General features: G+C 43.4%; 1 protein-coding gene across 6 annotated transcripts in view; it reads left to right on the top strand.

Moving 5' to 3' along the window:
• Positions 1–19,217, top strand: part of RBFOX1 (RNA binding fox-1 homolog 1) — a 2,169,222-nt gene that overhangs the window by 584,389 nt on the left and 1,565,616 nt on the right. For all 6 annotated transcript variants that reach the window (XM_081089185.1, XM_081089163.1, XM_081089186.1 and 3 more), the window contains one exon: positions 5,486–5,518. In XM_081089185.1, coding sequence (XP_080945311.1) covers positions 5,486–5,518 — 33 coding nt within the window. The remainder of the gene's footprint in view (positions 1–5,485; positions 5,519–19,217) is intronic.

Raw genomic sequence — 19,217 nt, 5'->3', positions numbered from 1 at the left:
ATGATTCCACTTTTTATTTCGGTCCATAAAAAAATACCTACTCTTGTTCCTCCATGTATTCGCCTCCTTCTAGCTGGTGGGGATGAAGACAGCCATGGTGACTTTGGGAGCTACATATTAAAGAGAGCAGGGCCCCTCTCAGCCTGGGTCCCTGAATGATCATGTGGAGGTGAGCTGGCCATCTAGGGCTGTTATGTGAGTAAGAGTTGAATATCCATTGTGTTGAGCCATTATAAATTGGGTTCTATTTGTTACCATAGCTTGGATGTCTCTGATAATTATAGGAGGTCTGCCCCACAGGGCTTCCCAAAAGCTATCTGTGCCCCATGAAGGTGCCAGCATTTGGAAACTTTCCATGCAGAGGGCACCGATGAGCCATTGGTATTGGTCCGATAATCAGCACTGATACCAGATGAACTGATTTGTTGTGTGTTCAAGTGGAAAGGAATTTTCCCTTTTTCTCTAATCCATATGCTCAGTGGCAGAGCCGTTAGAACCAGAAAACCAAAGGATAAGAGGGCATGGGGGAGCGAACATTACATTGTCTGTGGGACTGAAGTTTCACATTGAGCTAGACTGGGATTCACGTGCCTGTGGGTAACAGGGAAGCTCTGCATCCTCCCAAGATGTCCTCACATCGCTGAGAAGGGAGGCAAGATGGAAGGAGGATGGGTAGAAAGAGCAAGACTCCATGTTGGTGCTGTTCTGGGTTGGACCTTTTTGTAAAAAAACTCATCTAACCCCAAGACAATCTAGCAGTCTGGCAAAAACCATGTGATTGACTACAGAGCATTAAGATTTAATGCTTTCATTTGGAAAACTATCCATAGAAGCAATCTCCCAGACTCAAGAATAGCATCCTCCTAGGCCTCTCTACTTGGAATTTAGGTGACACTGACAGCAAATAACAGCAGTGCCATTTGAGGATGTGGACACAAATCTGAAGGCCCAACAGGGTAGTGTGTGAGGAGGAATATGATTACTCCATCTTCTGCCTGGCAGGGCACTGTGGCATCCTCAGCACAGCCATGGGAACACCCTGCCTTGAATCCTGGAGGAGGGCAGGGGATGAGATAGGAAGGCAGAGAATGGGCATCATTCAATGAGATCAGAATGGGGTAACATTCAGCCAGGAAACCAAGAATAATTACTGTGTTCCTGGATTTTTGCATGGGAGTGCTGCTGGGCCTTGCAGAGAGCTGCATCTAATCATAGAGACCTGGGCTCCATTCCCTGCTCTTCTACTTATCAGAGAAGTAAGATTTGATCCTTTTCTGTATCCATCTAAAGTGAGCTCAATCAGTTGAATGAGCTAATAAAATTCAATTGTGTCCTTAAGCCATTTTGACTTGTTTCTATCTCATGCAAACACAAAAGACCTGTTGACCCCTACCTTTGCAAACGTAAGAGAGTTGTACCCCAACATGCTCAGAACAGAAGATTGGAGAGTTTGGAGCAACGGAGCCCCGATGGTATTTGAGCATCTCAGCCACAGGTGTAGAGGAGACTGCGTGGGTTTGCTTGAGCAGTAGCTGCCCCTCTAGCAATGAACTCCATCCTGATATCTATTAACTTGTGGGAAGTCCCAGGAGGGAAACCATCTCTCCATTGTGTGAGCAAAATCCCTGGGTAGGCTTTGAAGGCAGTGTTGGAGTCTGACCTGGGTTTGGGCCCTGTCTCTGACCCTCCCTAGTGTGGCCTCAGGAGAAGAAAGCTCAGTTTCCCCATCTGGAAAAGTGGCAGGCGAGGCGGCGCTGAGCCACACACACCACCTTCCCAGCGCAAGCGAGGAGGAAACCCTTAATGTTGGCCTTTGCAATTTCAAACAAACCTAGTGAAGAGGAAGGAAATGATTAAAGGGAAGGGAAACCACTGGCACAAAGCATTAAGGGACGTCCTGCCAGGAGTTTCCTGCATCCCTGTGTGCCTTGCACTGTTCCACAGAACGGCCACCTCAAACGTGGCTCTAATCATGTCAGCCCCCGCTGGAGGCCCTCTGATGGCTGCTGCTGCTGACAAGATAAAAGCCAAACACCTTAGACTAGCACCTGCAGGCCTTAAAGAGCCCTCACTCCTCCAACTGCCTCCACAGTCCGTTCTGGCTGCCTCGGATGCCACGGTGGATCACAGACAGGCCTGAACTCCATAAGTGCCACATTCCTAAACCAGCCCTGAGTTTATTGGAAGTGGATCTAACATAATCATGACTATACAATCAACCCCGGATGTAGTATATGGAGGGTCCAGTAACTCTCACTACTTGCTTTTCATATAAATATCTAACATGTAGAACTATAAACCATAAATGAAATATGATATATCTCCCATTGGCCACAAGCCTTACCATTCCCTATTGTACCATATGCTCTGTGTCATCTTCTACTCTGTGTCTCTATATATACAGATGTGAGTGGGTAAGGAAGTTGTTTTCAGTCTCTTCTTGAATGAGAAAAGGCCAATATTTCTATAAAGTCCCTTATTAATATTGAGGACATGTATAGCTTTATTTATATCTTATTTTAAATATATGTTCAATTTGACATAATACATGGATACATCCTCAATGAAAAATTCAAATAATTCAGAGAAAGAGAAAGTTTATCAAGACTGGTCTTGCCCAGCCAGTGTGGCTCAGTTGGCTGAGTGTTGTCCCGTGCACCCAAAGTATTGCAGATTTGATTCCCGGTCAGTGCACCTACCAGGGTTGCAGTTTGATCCCCAGTTGGAGAGCATACTGAAGACAACCAATTGATGTGTGTACTGATCTATATGTTCTCATTAACAGTATGTGTTGTAGAATTTTTTCATGTCAAAATGTTAGGATCTACTCCATTCATTCAAACTGCTGCATAATATTTGTAATATGATGTATCATAATCTGTTTGACTTTGATTTCAGGCCCAGAAATCAGGATTTTAAAAAGATTCCCAGGTGATTCTAATGTGCAGCCAAGGTTGAGAACCACTGACTTAGAAGATCATAAACTGGAAATCCAACAGCCACATCTGGACTAACATATGTGTTTTGTTTGCCTAGAACCACATGTTGCCCATTATAAACTGAATGCAAATGGTTTTAGGTGGAGTAAGCCACCGAACTTGCACACAGGCCCCAACCTTCCCTACTATCTTACAGGCAGCCTGCTTTATACACTTTTATTACTTCTCTGGTCCCTGTAGATATTTGAGAGTTCAAACCCTGTATTCTGGCTATTATTTGATTCTGTACATATTTAAACATTTTTTAGAAAGGTATTGCTGCAATGACTAGCCACATCCATCACTCTCTGTTTTCATTTACCTAAGGTATATGCAACACCTGGGCTTGTTTAATAGGGGGGAATGAGAGAGGTCACACAACTGAAAATGCAGTTTGGAGACATGCATAAGATTATGAAGGGGAAGAAATCAGAGAGGTCTGTGGAGAACTGTCGCACAGGTGCTCTGGAAGCAGGGAGAGCCTCCTGCTTATGACCTGTAGCTGCTGAATATCACACTGTCCATCCCATGTTCCTGTTAGTTGTCAGCAGGGAAAGCTCACACAAAAACGATTGCTTGGGAATCAGCTGCTTGCTCTCCCAACCCCAGCTATGAATGGGCTGCAGAGGAGAGTGGGGAGGGCAGGCTCAGGACCCTGACATTCATCACACTCTGGAGTGTTTCTCCAGCCTGGCTCCTGGATTCATGGCTTGGCAAGCCTCGGGCCATAGCTAATGGACTTTCTTGGCCTAAGTCAGTCTGAAGGCCGCCCTACTGTTTAGGAAGCTAATGGTGCATGAAAGCTGCCCCGTGGGCAGCAGGCTCCATCTGAGCTGCCTCTGGGGCTAATGGCTTAGGTGAAGGCTGGTCTGAGACCTTGAAGTGAGCCAAGAGAGGTGGTGCTGAGAGGGGGGCCAGTGTGAAGTACAGGTCGGTTAACCTGGGAAACCATACCTTCCTAGGGCCTCTGCTGCATACACCGCTGTGAGCATGTGCTGGTCCCTGTCTCCATCAGCTTGGGCTGCCATGACAGAGCACCAGAGACTGGGCCAATTAGACAATAGGAATTTATTTCTCACAGTTCTGGAGACCGGAAGTCCAAAAATCAAGGAGCCAGCAGTGTGGGTGTTGGTGAGAGCCCTCTCCTTGTTTGTGGGTGGCCCCCTCCCTTCTGTGTCCTCACATGACCTTTCCTCAGTGCACTCAGGGGAAGAGAGGGAGGAACTGGAGGCAAAGGCAGCACTCTTTGGTGTCTCTTCTGATAGAACAGTAATCCCACCATGAGGGCCCTGCCCTATGAGCTTCTCTAAACCTAATTACCTCCCAAGGGCCCCGTCTCTAAATACCACCACATATGGGATCAGAGTTTCATAAATTATGAGGGAGGGACAATTCGATGTATAGTGGTCTGGTAGGAATATATGACTGAAGTTGGCCAGGTCAACCCCAGGTATAAGAAAGTTGCAAGGCAAGAAGTTATCTGCCCCAGCCAGGAGATCCCTTCTAAGGCACATGTGAGCAATGGTGGATGGTGTCCACAGCAAATCCTTTGATACAGAATGGGCTATGAATACAAGTCTGGGTCTACATGTCTTTATCTTGGGCTTAAGACTAATTTCCTCTAGTGAATAACTTTCTGGGCTTTGTGAAATGATTTAAATGATCTAAGCCAATGTTGCCACCAGTGAAATGGGAATAATAAAAGTTGTTCCAGGGATTAAATGAGACAATAAATGTTAAAATTTGGCACATTGTCAGGCACCAGTCTTGGTTGCACAAAATTGTGCACAATGTGAAAAAAAAAAAAAGGCTGTTGTTGCTGTACTTAGTAGTTCTACCTTCTCATAACACTGATTCAAAACTTTAAGGGAAGTTCTGACCAGTGTTCTCAGTGGTTAGAGCATCAGCCCTCACACCAAAAAGTCACAGGTTTGATTCCCCGTCAAGGGCACATACCTGGCTTGCAGGTTCAATCCCTGACCCCGGGTGGGACACCTGCAGGAAGCAACCAATTGATGTGTCTCTCTCACATCAATGTTTCTCTCTCTCCAGCCCTCCCTCCATTCCACTCTCTCTAAAAATCAATGGAAAAAATATCCTCTGGTGAGGATTAACAAAAACAAAAAAATGTTAAGGAAAAAGAAACCCTCAAAAATGCCTTCAATGCTTTTGCTTTCTCAGTGTTCACTTAATGATGATCAGTGCATGGGCACTGCACACGGCCCTCCCCTTTTTTTCCTGGCAAGATTGTTATAATGTGTTAAAAATATTAATTTTCCTCTTCACCTTAAACACAGGACTGGAAAAACAAATCTTGTTGCTCTGCCTGATAGAAGCAAAAGTGCCCTGTGTGTGTGTGTGTGTGTGTGTGTGTGTGTGTGTGTGTGGCACCCATTGTCCCCTCAGGTCAAAACAAATTATTGATGCCAGTTCCTTTAAAAAGACAATTAATCCAATTACCTTCTTGTTGAATCAATCCTAATGTCTTTGTTTTCTTTAACTTGCAGGTTTCGGCAAGCCTGGCTGCCAGCAACGCCGAGGTAGGAAATGTGGTCTTCCTGTCACTTTGGAGGGCATTTTGAATGGTTCTGTTTTGGGGTGCAGGGAAATCGGTGTCTGGCTGTAACTCCTCTGTGTGACCTCTAATGGTTGGATGCTGTGCTCTCACCTGGCTGTTCCTGTGCTTCTGGGTTTGGGGCTAACTTGGCCCCTGTGCTGGACTTCATGGTGGAGTGTGTGCTGAGTAGCCTGGTAAAGACGGCTGATGGTCTCACAGCTGGGTCTCCTGCTCATTTCTGTCATGGTGGCCTCAGGGTCTGTGTGTATATACCCGATACGATTCTTGCTCCATTGAGACAAGCCTTTGCTTTGGCAGTGACTCCTCCCTCTGTCTGTGGTGGTTTCCATCCCCGCCTCATCCTGTTCCTCTCCCTGAGCATCCTCAGGGCATGAAGAAAACTATGGCTGATACTGAAAACATAGGCAAATAATTTTTAAAAGTTGCTGGTCAGAAGTCAGCCGCAAGGTTACCATCCATTGGGAATTGTACAGGAAGAATAGGTAGAAAGTTCACTTCTGATAAAGGGCACTAAGTCTATTCATCAGACCTTCACTCTCATGATCTAATTACTTCCCAAAGGCCCCGTCTCCTAATACCATCACACTGGGGGTTAGGATTTCAACATTCAGTGCATAACAAAACATGAACCAGGTCTCACTCAAATCATGGCCTGGTGCATAGTGGGTGTGCAATAAATGTTAGCTCCACGCCTCCTTAAGGCCTGATTGCTGGAAACTAGATCAGACCTGAATAGGTCTCAGGCACTGTGGTCAGCACCACGGACAGCTACCACTTCCTGCAAACTTCCATCTTCCCCTAGGAGTCTCACATTTGTGCCACATTTGGCTTTTTAAAGCATCAGTCAACAATTAAACACCTTTACATATGTCGCCTCTTTTCAATGTCAGGATATTTGTTATAACCATTTTTTCAGATTTAAAAATGGACTTTTGGAGAATTGAAATACTTTAAACATTGGGGAAATAGTGCTTAATGATCTAACAATTCTACTCCTACTTATGTGCCCAAGAGAAATGACTGCTTATATCTACCAATAAATATATGTAATAATTTTCATAGAAGCTTTATTTATCACAGCCCCAAACTAGAAACAAACCAAATGTCCATTAAGGGAATAATAGGTAAATAAATTGTGGTATATTCATGCAATTCAAGACAACAATAAAAAAAGAATTATCTATAGATATATGAAACAGCCTGTATGAATCTCAGAGGTGTTGGTGAAAAAATATCAGCAGGAAAGAACACACCTTGTATAGTTTTATTTACACACATATGCAAACACACTCCTCTCTGGTGATAAAAGTAACAATAGAGGTTATGTCTGTGTCAGGCACAAGAGAACTTGTTAGGTGATGAGGAATATGCAATACCTTCATCTGGATGTGGTTGCATAGGTAACCATCACATGTTAAATGTATAGTGCTACTTGTAAGATAGATGTACTTTATATTAGGTAATTTGTATTTAAGAAAAAAATAAAGCTGCTTGCCAAAAAAAAAAAGAACCACAAACAATAAAAAGTATAAAACAGGATAATGAAAAAGAAAGATGAACAGGTGGTATGGAGGAAATGAGGAAGTGTAGCAATGCTCAGTATATAGACAAAACTGCAGATCAAAAATAACCTTCATTCATTCATTCATTCATTCATTTATTCATTCATTTTTAGTCCAGACTCCCATTTCCCAGATAGAGCAAAAAAAATCACTCCAACTTTTTCTTTCTCCTAGCCATCCTATATAATAAAAGCATAGTATGCAAATTGTCACCTTGACTGGGAGTTGTCCAGGAGTTCGACCAGGGGGCAGGGCCAGCCAGGGAAAGGGAGGGAGGCCCCAGCCAGCAGCTGGAAGCTGCTAGGGGCCCTACCAGTGCACAAATTTTATGCACTGGGCCTCTAGTTGTTTATAAGGCTGAATTGTAATTGCTGCAGCCAGACCATATTTTTTGGCACTACTGCAGGGAGGTAACATTTTATTAATTGAATTTCTAATGGCAATTCATCAAAGCAAGCAATCACCATTATTTAGTGCATGATCCATATTCATGGCAGGCTTTGTTAGGTAAATAATAGTGGCTCTGGAGAAGTGCTTTTGTGGGGTCCTTTTCTTTCCCAGATATCTTTCTTTCCTCCCTAAGTATAGACCAACAGTTGTAATTTAAGCAGAACAAACCCCACCTGTGGAGGAAACACTGGGTAAAGGGAAGCAAGATGAATTGCAAACACACAGAATCAGTGAGGAAGAATGGCTTTGCCAGTTCCCTTTCTCTCTGCAGATTGACAGTGAATATGTGAATAACGTTTGCTAAATCTGGACTTTGAAAACATGACAGCAAGCTGTTTGTGCCAATAATTTTTCATGGCATATGCACCACACACAGTTTTAATAAGATGGCACATGGACTATTGAGAAATGTTCAAATCCTGCAGAGGAAAGAGCTTTATCTTCTGACCAAATTCTGCCCAGTGATGTTTATGACAGCTGAAGAATTTATCTAAAATTCCCTCTGCTAACAGCAAAGCACATGGCCCTTTGTCCCCGAGCAGCCTGTAAGAACCAAACTAAGATGTCACATACATAATATAACAGATAAATGGCCCAATTTCCATGTCCACATGATGAATGGAATGCAAGTTCAGCACACACGTATTTGCACATTAATTGGCCCTGCATGGTTCCATTTTGTTCCTAAGTTGCTACTGTATGTCTCATGGACTCTTTCCCCTTCAGAATCATTAAGCCTGTTTTATCGCACAAATGCATACACATTTCCCCCCTATTTATCGTCACGCAGCTTGCCCTGCTGAGAGAGAACCAAGTAACCTGGGCACAGCCATTGCATTGCAAATGCCTACATCTCAGTTCTCTCTGCCACCAACTGCACATTAACACAAAGATCTGAGACCCAGCCCCACGGTGGCTTTGCTGACAGCCAAACAAAGAAGGTTGCAAGCAAAGATGTTTTTAAAAAAATCACTTCTTTTCAGTTACCAGTTGGTTTCTTGCCTCACCTTAATGATTTCCTGTTGATAGTTTAATGGTGATATAAACCCAGTGGAGAGCTTCAATTTTGATAAATTGGCCTGCTCCTATTTCATGGCAAAGCAGTCACACTGAGATTGATTGATATTACAGTTTTGCTATCCCAAATAATTGCAATGGCAAGCTACCCAGGTAGCAAAACCCAGTGGGCTTCAGGAAGCATAGGTAGAATCTCCCTCCCACCAATCCCTTTTTCCTGCCAAGGAATCATTTATTTTTCCTGTCTCAGTCCTGGTTCTCAGGAAAGCAGATTGGGGGCTGCAGAAAACAGTGCTTTTGAGAAGGGACTGGTTGTTTGTTTTTGTTTTGTTTTGTTTTGTCCTGGCCATTCCAAGTCACTTGAGAGGCTAGAACATTTACAAGACAAAATTGAGCTCTTGCACCAAGAGGGTTCCAGTGGAAAGAGGGTGAGCTTTGGAGTCTTGTAGACAAGATATGACTCATGGGTCCACCACGTGCAAGTTATGTGCCTGTGGTCCAGTCACTTAACTGATCAAGAGCCTCTTATCAGTTAAATAAGAATAATGAAACCCATCCCAAAATATTGGTTTGAATTGTACATTTGATAATCTGCACAAAGCAGATGTTCAGGAATTATTTTGCTTCCTCAGACAACCCTCATCTTTTATCTCTTATGTAAAGTAAGACAATTAATAAATAACCTAATTAGCAATTAATTTTGAGACCCGTGGCTTTGAAAACTTGCTCTGATGATTGTACATCATGGCTGACCCAGACCTTGACCAGGCAGAAGTTTACTTACATGACTTAATTCACATGGAGTGAATGGCCCTCTTTGATCCTCCCAAGGGCAGGTCTACTTGAAGATCAGCAATACTTCCCAAGGAGCTCTCTTGGCCTGGTCTAGCTTTACCTAATCACACTTTGATAGTCTTTTCTGTCCTTGAAGCCAGCTCAAAAGAATATTTAAAGAGGCTCAAATAATCATCAGATCTTAATTCAAGGACCGAGAATTCTCAGTTAGAAATACGATTGGTGTTTAGTAAGTTTGATGGACATGTGAGAGACAGCTATTGTATTGTGGGCAAAGCCCTGAGCACTGGGATACACATACAAGTTTGACACCCAATCATACTCTCAAAGAGTATATGGCTCAATACTGGGGGTGGGGGTGGGGGGTAAATCATAAATACTATAGTATCATTTGTTTCATGAGAGCCAGGGTTCTTATAAGAGTGAAGCACTCTCCACAAGTCCTGCTGCAGTTTCAATAAGTTTTTGTATCTGGGTTCAAATATGAGAGCCTAAGATTGGAGAAGGGTATCCATGGAGGCTTCCCAGAGGAGGCAATATGCAGTCTGGAGCTCTGAGGAGTAAGTTAGGTTTGCATCAAGTAAAGAAAAGTAGAGAAAATGAGCAAAGGCAATGTTGGTAGAGAGCTTGCATGTTCAGGGAATAAGCATTAATGGGGCTGTGGAAGCAGCGAGGAAAATGGAAGAGATGGGAGTGAACAGGGAGAAACCAAGGCCAAGAACCTCATGGAAAGCAAAGCGTAAGAGGGTTATGAGAAAGAGCTGTGGCTATGAAATGATTCAATGGGTCCAAGGGAGTGAGCACTACATTGAAGACACTGGGTTTGTCAAATCTACAATCATTAACAGCCTCAACAACTGCCTTTCCAATGTAGGTGATTGAAGCAGGGGTGTTAGATGTGGTGGCTTAAGGAGTAAATGGAAAGAGAAGACATATAAGCAAAGCGTAGACCAGCCTTTCAAGTATTTGAGCCACAGGAACTTTGGCCCTTGGCTGGAAGAAATTTTGAAGATGGAGTTGGGAGGCAATTTTGTGTATGTCACAGGCCTGGAATGAAGATATGTGGATGAGCATCAGAAAACAGATAGACCTTACCCACTGAAAGTTGGGCAGAGTATGCTTTGCTCACCACTGTGCCACCAGGGCTCAGCACCATGCCAGAGAGCTGTGGCGTTAATTGGACCAAAAAGGGACATTTTCCCCCTGTGACACTGAGAAAGAAAGGATGAAGAATAAGAGTGGATAAAGTTGATGGAGAGGGAAGAGAAACTGAAAGAGGTTATGCCTGGCAGTCTTCATCCTCCTAGTGAGTATCAGAGAAAACTATATGTGCTGAGAATAAGGGGAACGGAAGCAGATTTGAGGGTTAGGGGGAACAAGCAGAGAGAGGGAACCACTGACTGAGGCACAGGTGAGAGGCTGCTAGATCAGAGCTCTGTTCAGAAGCACCTGGGGAGGGAGGTGAGAGGGAGCCTGACGCAGCGGCAGAGTGAACACTGTGTCCATCGCACACCACGTGCTCACCGAGTGCCAAGCACTGTGTTATCCTCACGTGATCTTTACATTGAATGTCACTGTCCATATTTTACAGAGGAAGAAGCCAAGACTCTGAAAGGAGACATAGGTTGACCAAACGTACTTAAGAATTAAGCAGCAGACTGTCAAATCTCAGAGGGAAGACAGGGGACAGTGGGGGCAGGGGGTGGGGTGTGAAAGATCACCCAAAGAACATGTGTGCATGCATATAAGCATAATTAACGGACACAGACAGTAGGGGGGTGAGGGCATGTGCTGAGGGGCAGGAGCAGGTGGGGAGAGGTCAATGGGGGAAAAAGGAGACATATGTAATATTTTCAACAATAAAGAATTTAAATGAAAACAAAAAATAAAAAGAATGAGGGCATATGTCAGGCCAGTGTGGCTCAGAGGTCGAGTGTGGGACCATGAACAAGGAGGTCATAGTTCGATTTCCGGTCAGAGTACATGCCTGAGTTGTGGATTTGATCCCCAGTGGGGGATGTACAGGAGGCAGCCAATCAATGTTTCACATTGAATTTTATATCGCTGTATCCCTCTCCCTTCCTCTCTCTAAAATCAATGAAAATATTTTTTACAAAAGAATTAGGGCATATTAAAAAAGAATTAAACAGCAGGACCAGTGTTTGAATCAGTCTGCCTGATCACAGGGCTGGGGCTCTTTCTTCTATGAACCCCACCATTGTGAGCTCAGCTATTGAGTCTGATGCCTGGGTTCAGCTCCATCATTTCCTATATCCAGTCCTTACTGGTGGTGAAACTCGGAGAAGTTACTTAACCTTAGTGTGTTGCATTTGTCTCCTCCATAGAATGAAAATAATTAATGAATGAACCTTATAGTGCTTTTTTTGCAATAGTGGAAAGGCATAATATAAGATAGGAAGGCAATTATAATATTACCTGGTGCATAGATAGTGCTTAAGATGTGCTCGTCACTGTGGCTGTTGGTGTCATTGGGAACTCACTCACAGTGACAATGGGAAATGGCAGAGGTGCCAAGCAGAACTAGTTTGTAGCCTCTAAAGCAAATGGAAAAATCAGTCCCGGAGTCTTCCAGAAGCACCTGACTCTGGCGAAATTAATTGAGGGTCCCCAGAAAAAGTAAGTAGTTTTAAAATTTCTCTTTCTACTGCTTCTTTCAGAAAAAAAGTGTTTGTTACTATGAGGTTTTGAGGATGCTAGAAGGATCTCACTATTTGTATGTTGCAATGGGATTAAAAATAACAAAAACAAAAAAGCTAATTTTTAATTAGCATCTGACTACATGCCAATCACCCTACAAGTCATTGTATATACCTTGTCTTGTTTAATTTCACTTTTATGAGAACCCTGTGAAGCAAGCACTATTTCCTAAAATATCGTATTTTACAGATAAGCAAACTGAGGCTCAAGGTATCTGATTAAATGAGTCTTGGAGGCAATAGGAGGGGGATCAGGAATCATATCCAAGACTGTTAGATCCTAAAGCCAGCTGAAGTGATGAGGAAGTGAGGCCAGGAGTCGCCTACTGTCTCTCAGAGGCAAAGGCCGGGCCTTTCCACCCTCAAGAGAAAAATCCATTCTCTCATCCAGACCCTTTCTTCTTCTATGCCTTCCCCTGCCACAGCTCAACCAGTTTCACTGACACACTCTCATAAGATGTCGTGAGTGCTCTGTGATCACAAACCCCCATTCCCACACCATAAATTATTTCCTACAGTTTTGACACCGTTTATTTCCATAGCATTATACATTCCAACCTTCTGACTGTTTAAGATCAAAAGATGTGCTCCAGGCTCATATTTCACTTCAGCTCTCAGACTCGATGCACCAAATTAGACTGAACAGCGGAGGCTCCAGCCTGTCATAGTCTGTAATGTTGCATAATTACAAGGATTCAGCATGTTTTCTCAGTGGCAAAGGAGAAACGGACCCGTCTACAGTGGCACGGCTTCCACAGAGGCAATGGGAGAAGGCTTAGAGGTGTGGCAATGGAAGGGGAGCTTTGGGACATTCGGATTCAGCCCAGGGATAGGGAGGTAAACTGATTGATTGTGGAAATCAGGGCCACGGACAAAGATTTATAAAGGGTCAGAGAATAAAGAGGGGGTCCACGTAAGAAACGGTGGGTGCCCTGAGAGAATCATGGCAATACTGGGTCTAGGGAGAAAGAAGGAAGAAGGGCCACGGCTGGATCCGGGCTGGGCTCAGGGGCTCAGGAACCAAGCAGACTACATGTATTAGCAGATGGCCCTCTCTTGGTGGGCATGCATTGATTCAACAAGCTTAAAGAGCGTCGACTACTCGATAGCTACTCTTTTGGACCTGGTCACTTAAAATGAATAAGATACATGCTTTCAAGGAGCCTGTGATCTAGTAAAATATGCAGATGGTGAACAGATGCTTTTAGCCAACTTCTAAAATAGAAGTGGGTTTGAGGTAGAGTGAACACCTAGAGAGGATGATCAAGTCTCCTGGGAAGTTGACTGAGACTTCCCAGATGACGTGAGTCCTTTTTCCCCCTGCGCCCATGTGCCCTAGTTCTAAGACCAGTAAGAAGTATTGGGGTCCACATACCTGTACACTACAGTTTGTGGTATTTTAAATAATTGGGATTAAACTTGACAAACAGCAAAAAGACTTCTTCAGCTTAACTGTATAGTGGTTGGGGAATGGAAGAGGAGAGAAGAACATGTGGATTGGACCTGATAAAGAGTATTGGAGGTGACCCTTGATAATGGCAGTGATGATGGTGGTTATGGTGGTGGTGATGATGGTTGTGGTGGTGATAATAGTGGCTGTGGTTGTGATGATGGTGCTTGTGGTGGTGGTGGTGGTGGTAATGATAGTGGTGGTGGTGGTGGTGATGGTGGTGGTTGTGGTGGTGATGATAGTGGTTGTGGTGCTGATGATGGTGGTTGTGGTGGTGATGATGGTGGTGGTTGTGGTGGTAATGACAGTGGTGGTGGTGGTGGTGATGGTGGTGGTTGTGGTGGTGATGATAGTGGTTGTGGTGCTGATGATGGTGGTTGTGGTGGTGATGATGGTGGTGGTGATGGTGATGATGGTTGTAGTGTTGCTGATGGTGGTGGTGGTGGTAGAGGTGGTGGTTATGGTAGGGAAGTGAGAGCAGTGACATTCATTAAATGCCCACTGTATGCAAGGCACAGTGTTAAAGCATTTTATATAGATTACCTCCTTTATTCCTTCCAACAAACTTGGGTGGATGAATATTAATATAACATCTATTTAATGGGTGAGAGAACCAAGGCTCAGAAGACTTGATGGAATCCACCCAAGGCCATATGGCTAGTAGGCGGTTAATATTTGATTCCAGGTAATTTGCCTTTTGAACCAGCAGCCCAACTAAGATGGGGGGAGCAGGCTTGAAAACTCTCCGGTTGAAGTCTGCATTGCTTAGCACAAACCTCTCATGACAAATGATGCTAACACACTTGCAGGAACTCTGTGAGTGTGTCTGATTCTCGGCACTAATGTAGCTTGACTCAGGGATGATATCCCACTTATCTCACCAGAATGACAATTAGGGGGAAAGAGTTATTGCTATTCCAGCTTCCTCTATTGAGCTATGAATAAATGATGATAGCTGTGAAATAGAGTCGTGTTTAGATCATTTCTGGTAAATTAAAAAAATAAAAATTGAATAAAGTGGTAATCCATGTGGCCATTTAAATAAGAGGAGTAGAACAAAATTAGTAAACTCTTCGAGTCTCTTCTTGGCCTTGTCATTCTAATGTAATTCATTTGCAAAAATATTAATTAATACTCCAACATTGGACACTTTTCCGTGTTGATTTGAAATGTGTTAATTACATTTTATACTTTGCCCTGTTGCTGTCCTCAGCATCAGCCGAGGAAGGAATTCTAGTCCTACACGTACAGACCCCTCCTCCTCTTCCTACAAACGGGCAGCCAGTAGAACTGAGAGCTCGCTGCCGTGTTCAGAGCTACTTGTCCCTTTGGAGAGAAGAAGAGTGAATACTGTATGGAAAGAGCCTTTTAGTGGTTTCAGCTAACGTGTGTGGTCTGCAAACACAGTGTCTCAGTCAGGCTTCAGAGTCCCAATGAATTAATGCTGTGCGTGGTCAGCAGGGTTTTCAGGTGATAAGTAGAAGGTGAAGTGATGACTTTCCTTGCACACTGAGCATCTTTCATTGGACTGCATTTAGTCTTCAGACTAGACTCTGCCCAGATCTTGCAAAGGGATTATATACTCATATCCTAGATGAAAGTGCTGAATTCTAGGTGTGACTCATAGCAGGTCTAGCTGTTGTCATCATTCCGGAAGTCATCTGCTTCCTTGTGATTTTCTTAGTCAGGAGAAGCTAGGCTGTGCTGAAATTACAAGTTAGCCATGACATCTCAACAGCTCACTCAACAGAGGCTTGTTTCTTCCCCATGCTGCATGTCTAGTGAGCGTGGGTGACTCTCCAGGGTAGCCCTCTCCACGTAGTGGTCCATCAATACAGGTGGTTCTGCCCTGTGGCTCCCTTGTGTCAACACACACCTCTGCTATCACACAGGAGGGGAGGAAAGACAACATGGACTCTCTCTTGTGTTTTTCATTGTCCTGGCACAGAAATGATGTACACCACTTTCACTCACAATCGCCAGCTAAAACTTGCCCCATGGCACCCACTGCAAGGGGTCTGAGAAATGTGAGGAGCACATGGATATTCCCTGAGCATTAATTACCTGCTACAATGTGATAGCCATGATATTGATATTGAAGATGACATTCACCTCTGTTGTTATATAAAGCATTGTGCTTCCCTTAGCCTTACACTGTGGTTGGTTGCCGGACACTCTATCACACACCTTGCACGGTGTGTCTCATTTCACTGTCATTCTTTTCATCATTAAAGGAGAGGAAACAGAGGCTCATGGGGGTGAATTATTGGTCTACAGCAGCCGTGGGCAAACTACAGCCTGCGCGTTTGAAATGAATAAAACTAAAAAAAAAAAAAAAAAAAAAGGCCGTACCCATGTAATGATGTTTACTTTGAATTTATATTAGTTCACACAAACACTCCATCCATGCTTTTGTTCCGGCCCTCTGGTCCAGTTTAAGAACCCATTGTGGCCCTTGAGTCAAAAAGTTTGCCCACCCCTGGTCTACAGTCATATAGTTAGTAAGGGGTACAGCCAGGTTTCAACCCAAAATCAGGCTGTAGAGCCTCCACTGGTCTTTGCCACCCAAAGGTTTTGGCAGCTTTCCTTTTGCAGCATTGTAGGAGGGGCAACTGGGACCAGCACACAGAATACACATGAGGAATCAGGATCAGAGTGTTCAGTTTCCAAGGCACAGTAGGACTGATGCCCAAGTTTGTGCAGGACCTATTGCTCTTAGCCAGTACAGTCACCTTCTGCATCACATTTGACTCTTAGCAATCCTATGAAGGATTTGGGAAGAATGTTATTAGCTCCTCTTTATAGATGCTATAGCAGAGGACGCCTGTCAGAAGACAGCCAGTTAATCACCAGCAGGTTTCTGGAGTCCTGACCTGGCCTCTTTGTGAGTAGAAGACCTAGGATCCCCAAGACCGTTCTCCAGGGACCTGTTACTTTTTTGTTGCATCAGCCGCTTTGGCATGTGGGAGAAATATGGGCTATTTTGCAGAATAAAGATTTAAAATACATAACATAAAATAATTAAGATTACTAAGGAAACCATTTATATTGAAATGCATCTAATAAAAGAATAAATGTGATCTATAGAAGCATTGCTTTCTTTATTAATACATTAAATAACAAGTAAGTCTAGTAATGACTATAATTTGGAAATAGGGATAAGCATTATAATATTTTGAGATCTCTGTGACTATTATGTAATGTGAGTAAAATTCTGTGATTTTTGTTGGTGACAAAGTTACAAGTGTTGGTAATACTATTGTGATTTGTTACATACATGTAAAATTAAGTGGAGCACTGGTTTACAGTTAGAAGCTAGAGGACATGAAGTTTTATTTTTCCTATCCAAGGATTCATGGATTTCCTAGTTCATCTTTGGCTCTGAATTGCCTTCTGATTCCAGGGGCAAAGCCTAGAATGGGATGGTTCAAGGTCATCAAGTTATGGAAGAGGTGAAGTTTGGTTTTGGTGCATCCATCCTATGGCTGCCTCCACTTTCACAACGTCATTCATGCCCAGTGTCTGGTCTTCACCCTCAGATTCTCCTTTTTCACCAGAGCTCATGTGGCATTTAATAGGACTGGAGACTAGTAAAGGCTTACATTTTTTTTCAATACTAAGTACTATGGTAAGACTTTATACCCATTATTTCACTTAATTCTGATAGATTTTATTGTTACATGTATTTTACAGAAAGTTAGAATGATCATTAACATTTATGAATACTACTATGCACCAGGCACTATTTTAAGCAAATTTTGTGTACTAAAATAACAATCTATAATAATAAAAGTGTAATATGCTAATTAGACCGCACATCCTTCTGGAACACCTTCTGGACAAAGCCCAGGCTGCAGCCGCAGCTTCGGGGGAGGGATCCAGGCAGCCACCATGGCTGTGAAGGCCTACTCTTGCATGAATTTCATGCATTGGGCCTCTAGTAATTCTTATAAGAGCAGCAATAGCAACAGTAGCTGCAGTAGTAATAATAGCATCTAAGGTTTATGGAGCACTCACTGCATGCCAGGCTTATTATGTCCTAAGCATCTTATATATTTAATTTCAATTTGATACTTATCACATTCTTATCAGGTGAGTAGTAGTTATTCCCATTTTACAGAATGAGAAATAGTACGGGATATTTTTAAAAAACTTGCCCAAACTCACATAACTATGAAGCAAAGCCTTCATCTCAGACATTCTGATTTCACAGTCCCTAATGTTAACCACTAAGTTCTACAGTCTTGTTTTGACTGCATTAAATGTTCCTCAAACAAGTCCAGAGATGGAACCTATGTTTGCCCCCATTGTCTAGATCAGGCAGTTCCCCAGGGACCTCTTGAGGAACAGAGAGGTGAGGAAACTTGCCTTGGAGTCGACCTCATTCAGCTTAAACATAGAATAAGAGAGAGTACAGGGAACAAGTCAGGGAACTTGTTATGCTCTATGCTTGAGAAAGTCATACATCACTTCTGCCCACCTCCCATTGACCAGGACTCAGTTACATGGTTCCACCACACTGCAAAGGAAGCTGGGAAATGTAATCTAGCTATGAGTCCAAGGGGGAAAGGGAATGGGTTTTGCTGAACTCAGAGCCATCTCTGTCTCTACCATGGGCACTGGGCAAAACTCTGAATTCGGGCCTCCAGGGGAAAGTCCCTCCATAGCAGAAGCAGGATTAGGGTGAGGCAGCCCTAGCCCCATGCCTGATCCACAGCCCCTATGGTGCCTGGACTCAAACTTCAGCCGACCTTCTCCCAGGCACTAAGTGTCAACGCTGTCCCCTATGGTGGCTTGTAAAATCTGATGCAAATGCATTACTGCAAATTAGAGAACATGAAAATTTTCATGATGTGAAGATTTGGACTCTGAGCCTATTTTTAAAAGCTATGAAGAGTTTACAAGTGAGGTATTGTCAAATAGAAAACAGGTTAAAATGTATAGCAGTTTATTATACATTTAAATGAATATTGAAAGTGTAGTCTTATTTTTTTAAAGGAAAATGGTTGTTGCCTCTCCGCCTTTAGTTTGGTTTATATTTTTAATTTGAATGATCCAGCTCTAGCCCTTAGGGTCTTCTACTCAAAGCCTTCACACGTGGCCAATTTATTGTCACGTGATCAGGCCCACAGGGCAAGCAAGAGAAATGGACACCTCAGTCCTGTACTAATTTGTACTATGCGTTATATTTCCTCTCTTCTCAGGTTATATATTGTTGCCTGGCCTGATTTTCATAATGCTTTTTGCGGGGGAGGGGAGAGGATGAGGAATAAAGTAACACAACATTGATTTAAAAACACATTTGGATTTCAGATATGTTTACAAAATTATGTGCATAATAAAACTGGAAAAATCTCCCACACCCCCAAGGAGAAAACAGACCAGTAAACAACAGTAACTACAATACAACTATCCCTGAATATTCTTTTCTTCACAGTCACCAAGTACGAAACAAGGCTACTTAGTAACTGCCCATCTCGTAGCCTCCCATCCTGCGACGGAAGCTAAGAGACCACCTTAGAGGAATATGCAGTCCCAGATGTGGGGGACAAACACCCATCGTCCCAATGTAGGACTCACTAACTGCTCTTGGACCACGTGTCCCTCCGCTTGAGGCCGAGAGCGTGCCAGGCAGCTGTCTGATAAGCATGGTATTTTGGCCGTCCACTT

The sequence above is a fragment of the Myotis nattereri genome, assembly GCF_964212035.1.
Source record: "Myotis nattereri genome assembly, chromosome: 4".
NCBI classification, from domain to species: domain Eukaryota; kingdom Metazoa; phylum Chordata; class Mammalia; order Chiroptera; family Vespertilionidae; genus Myotis; species Myotis nattereri.
This window is presented reverse-complemented; position numbering and strand designations above follow the sequence as displayed.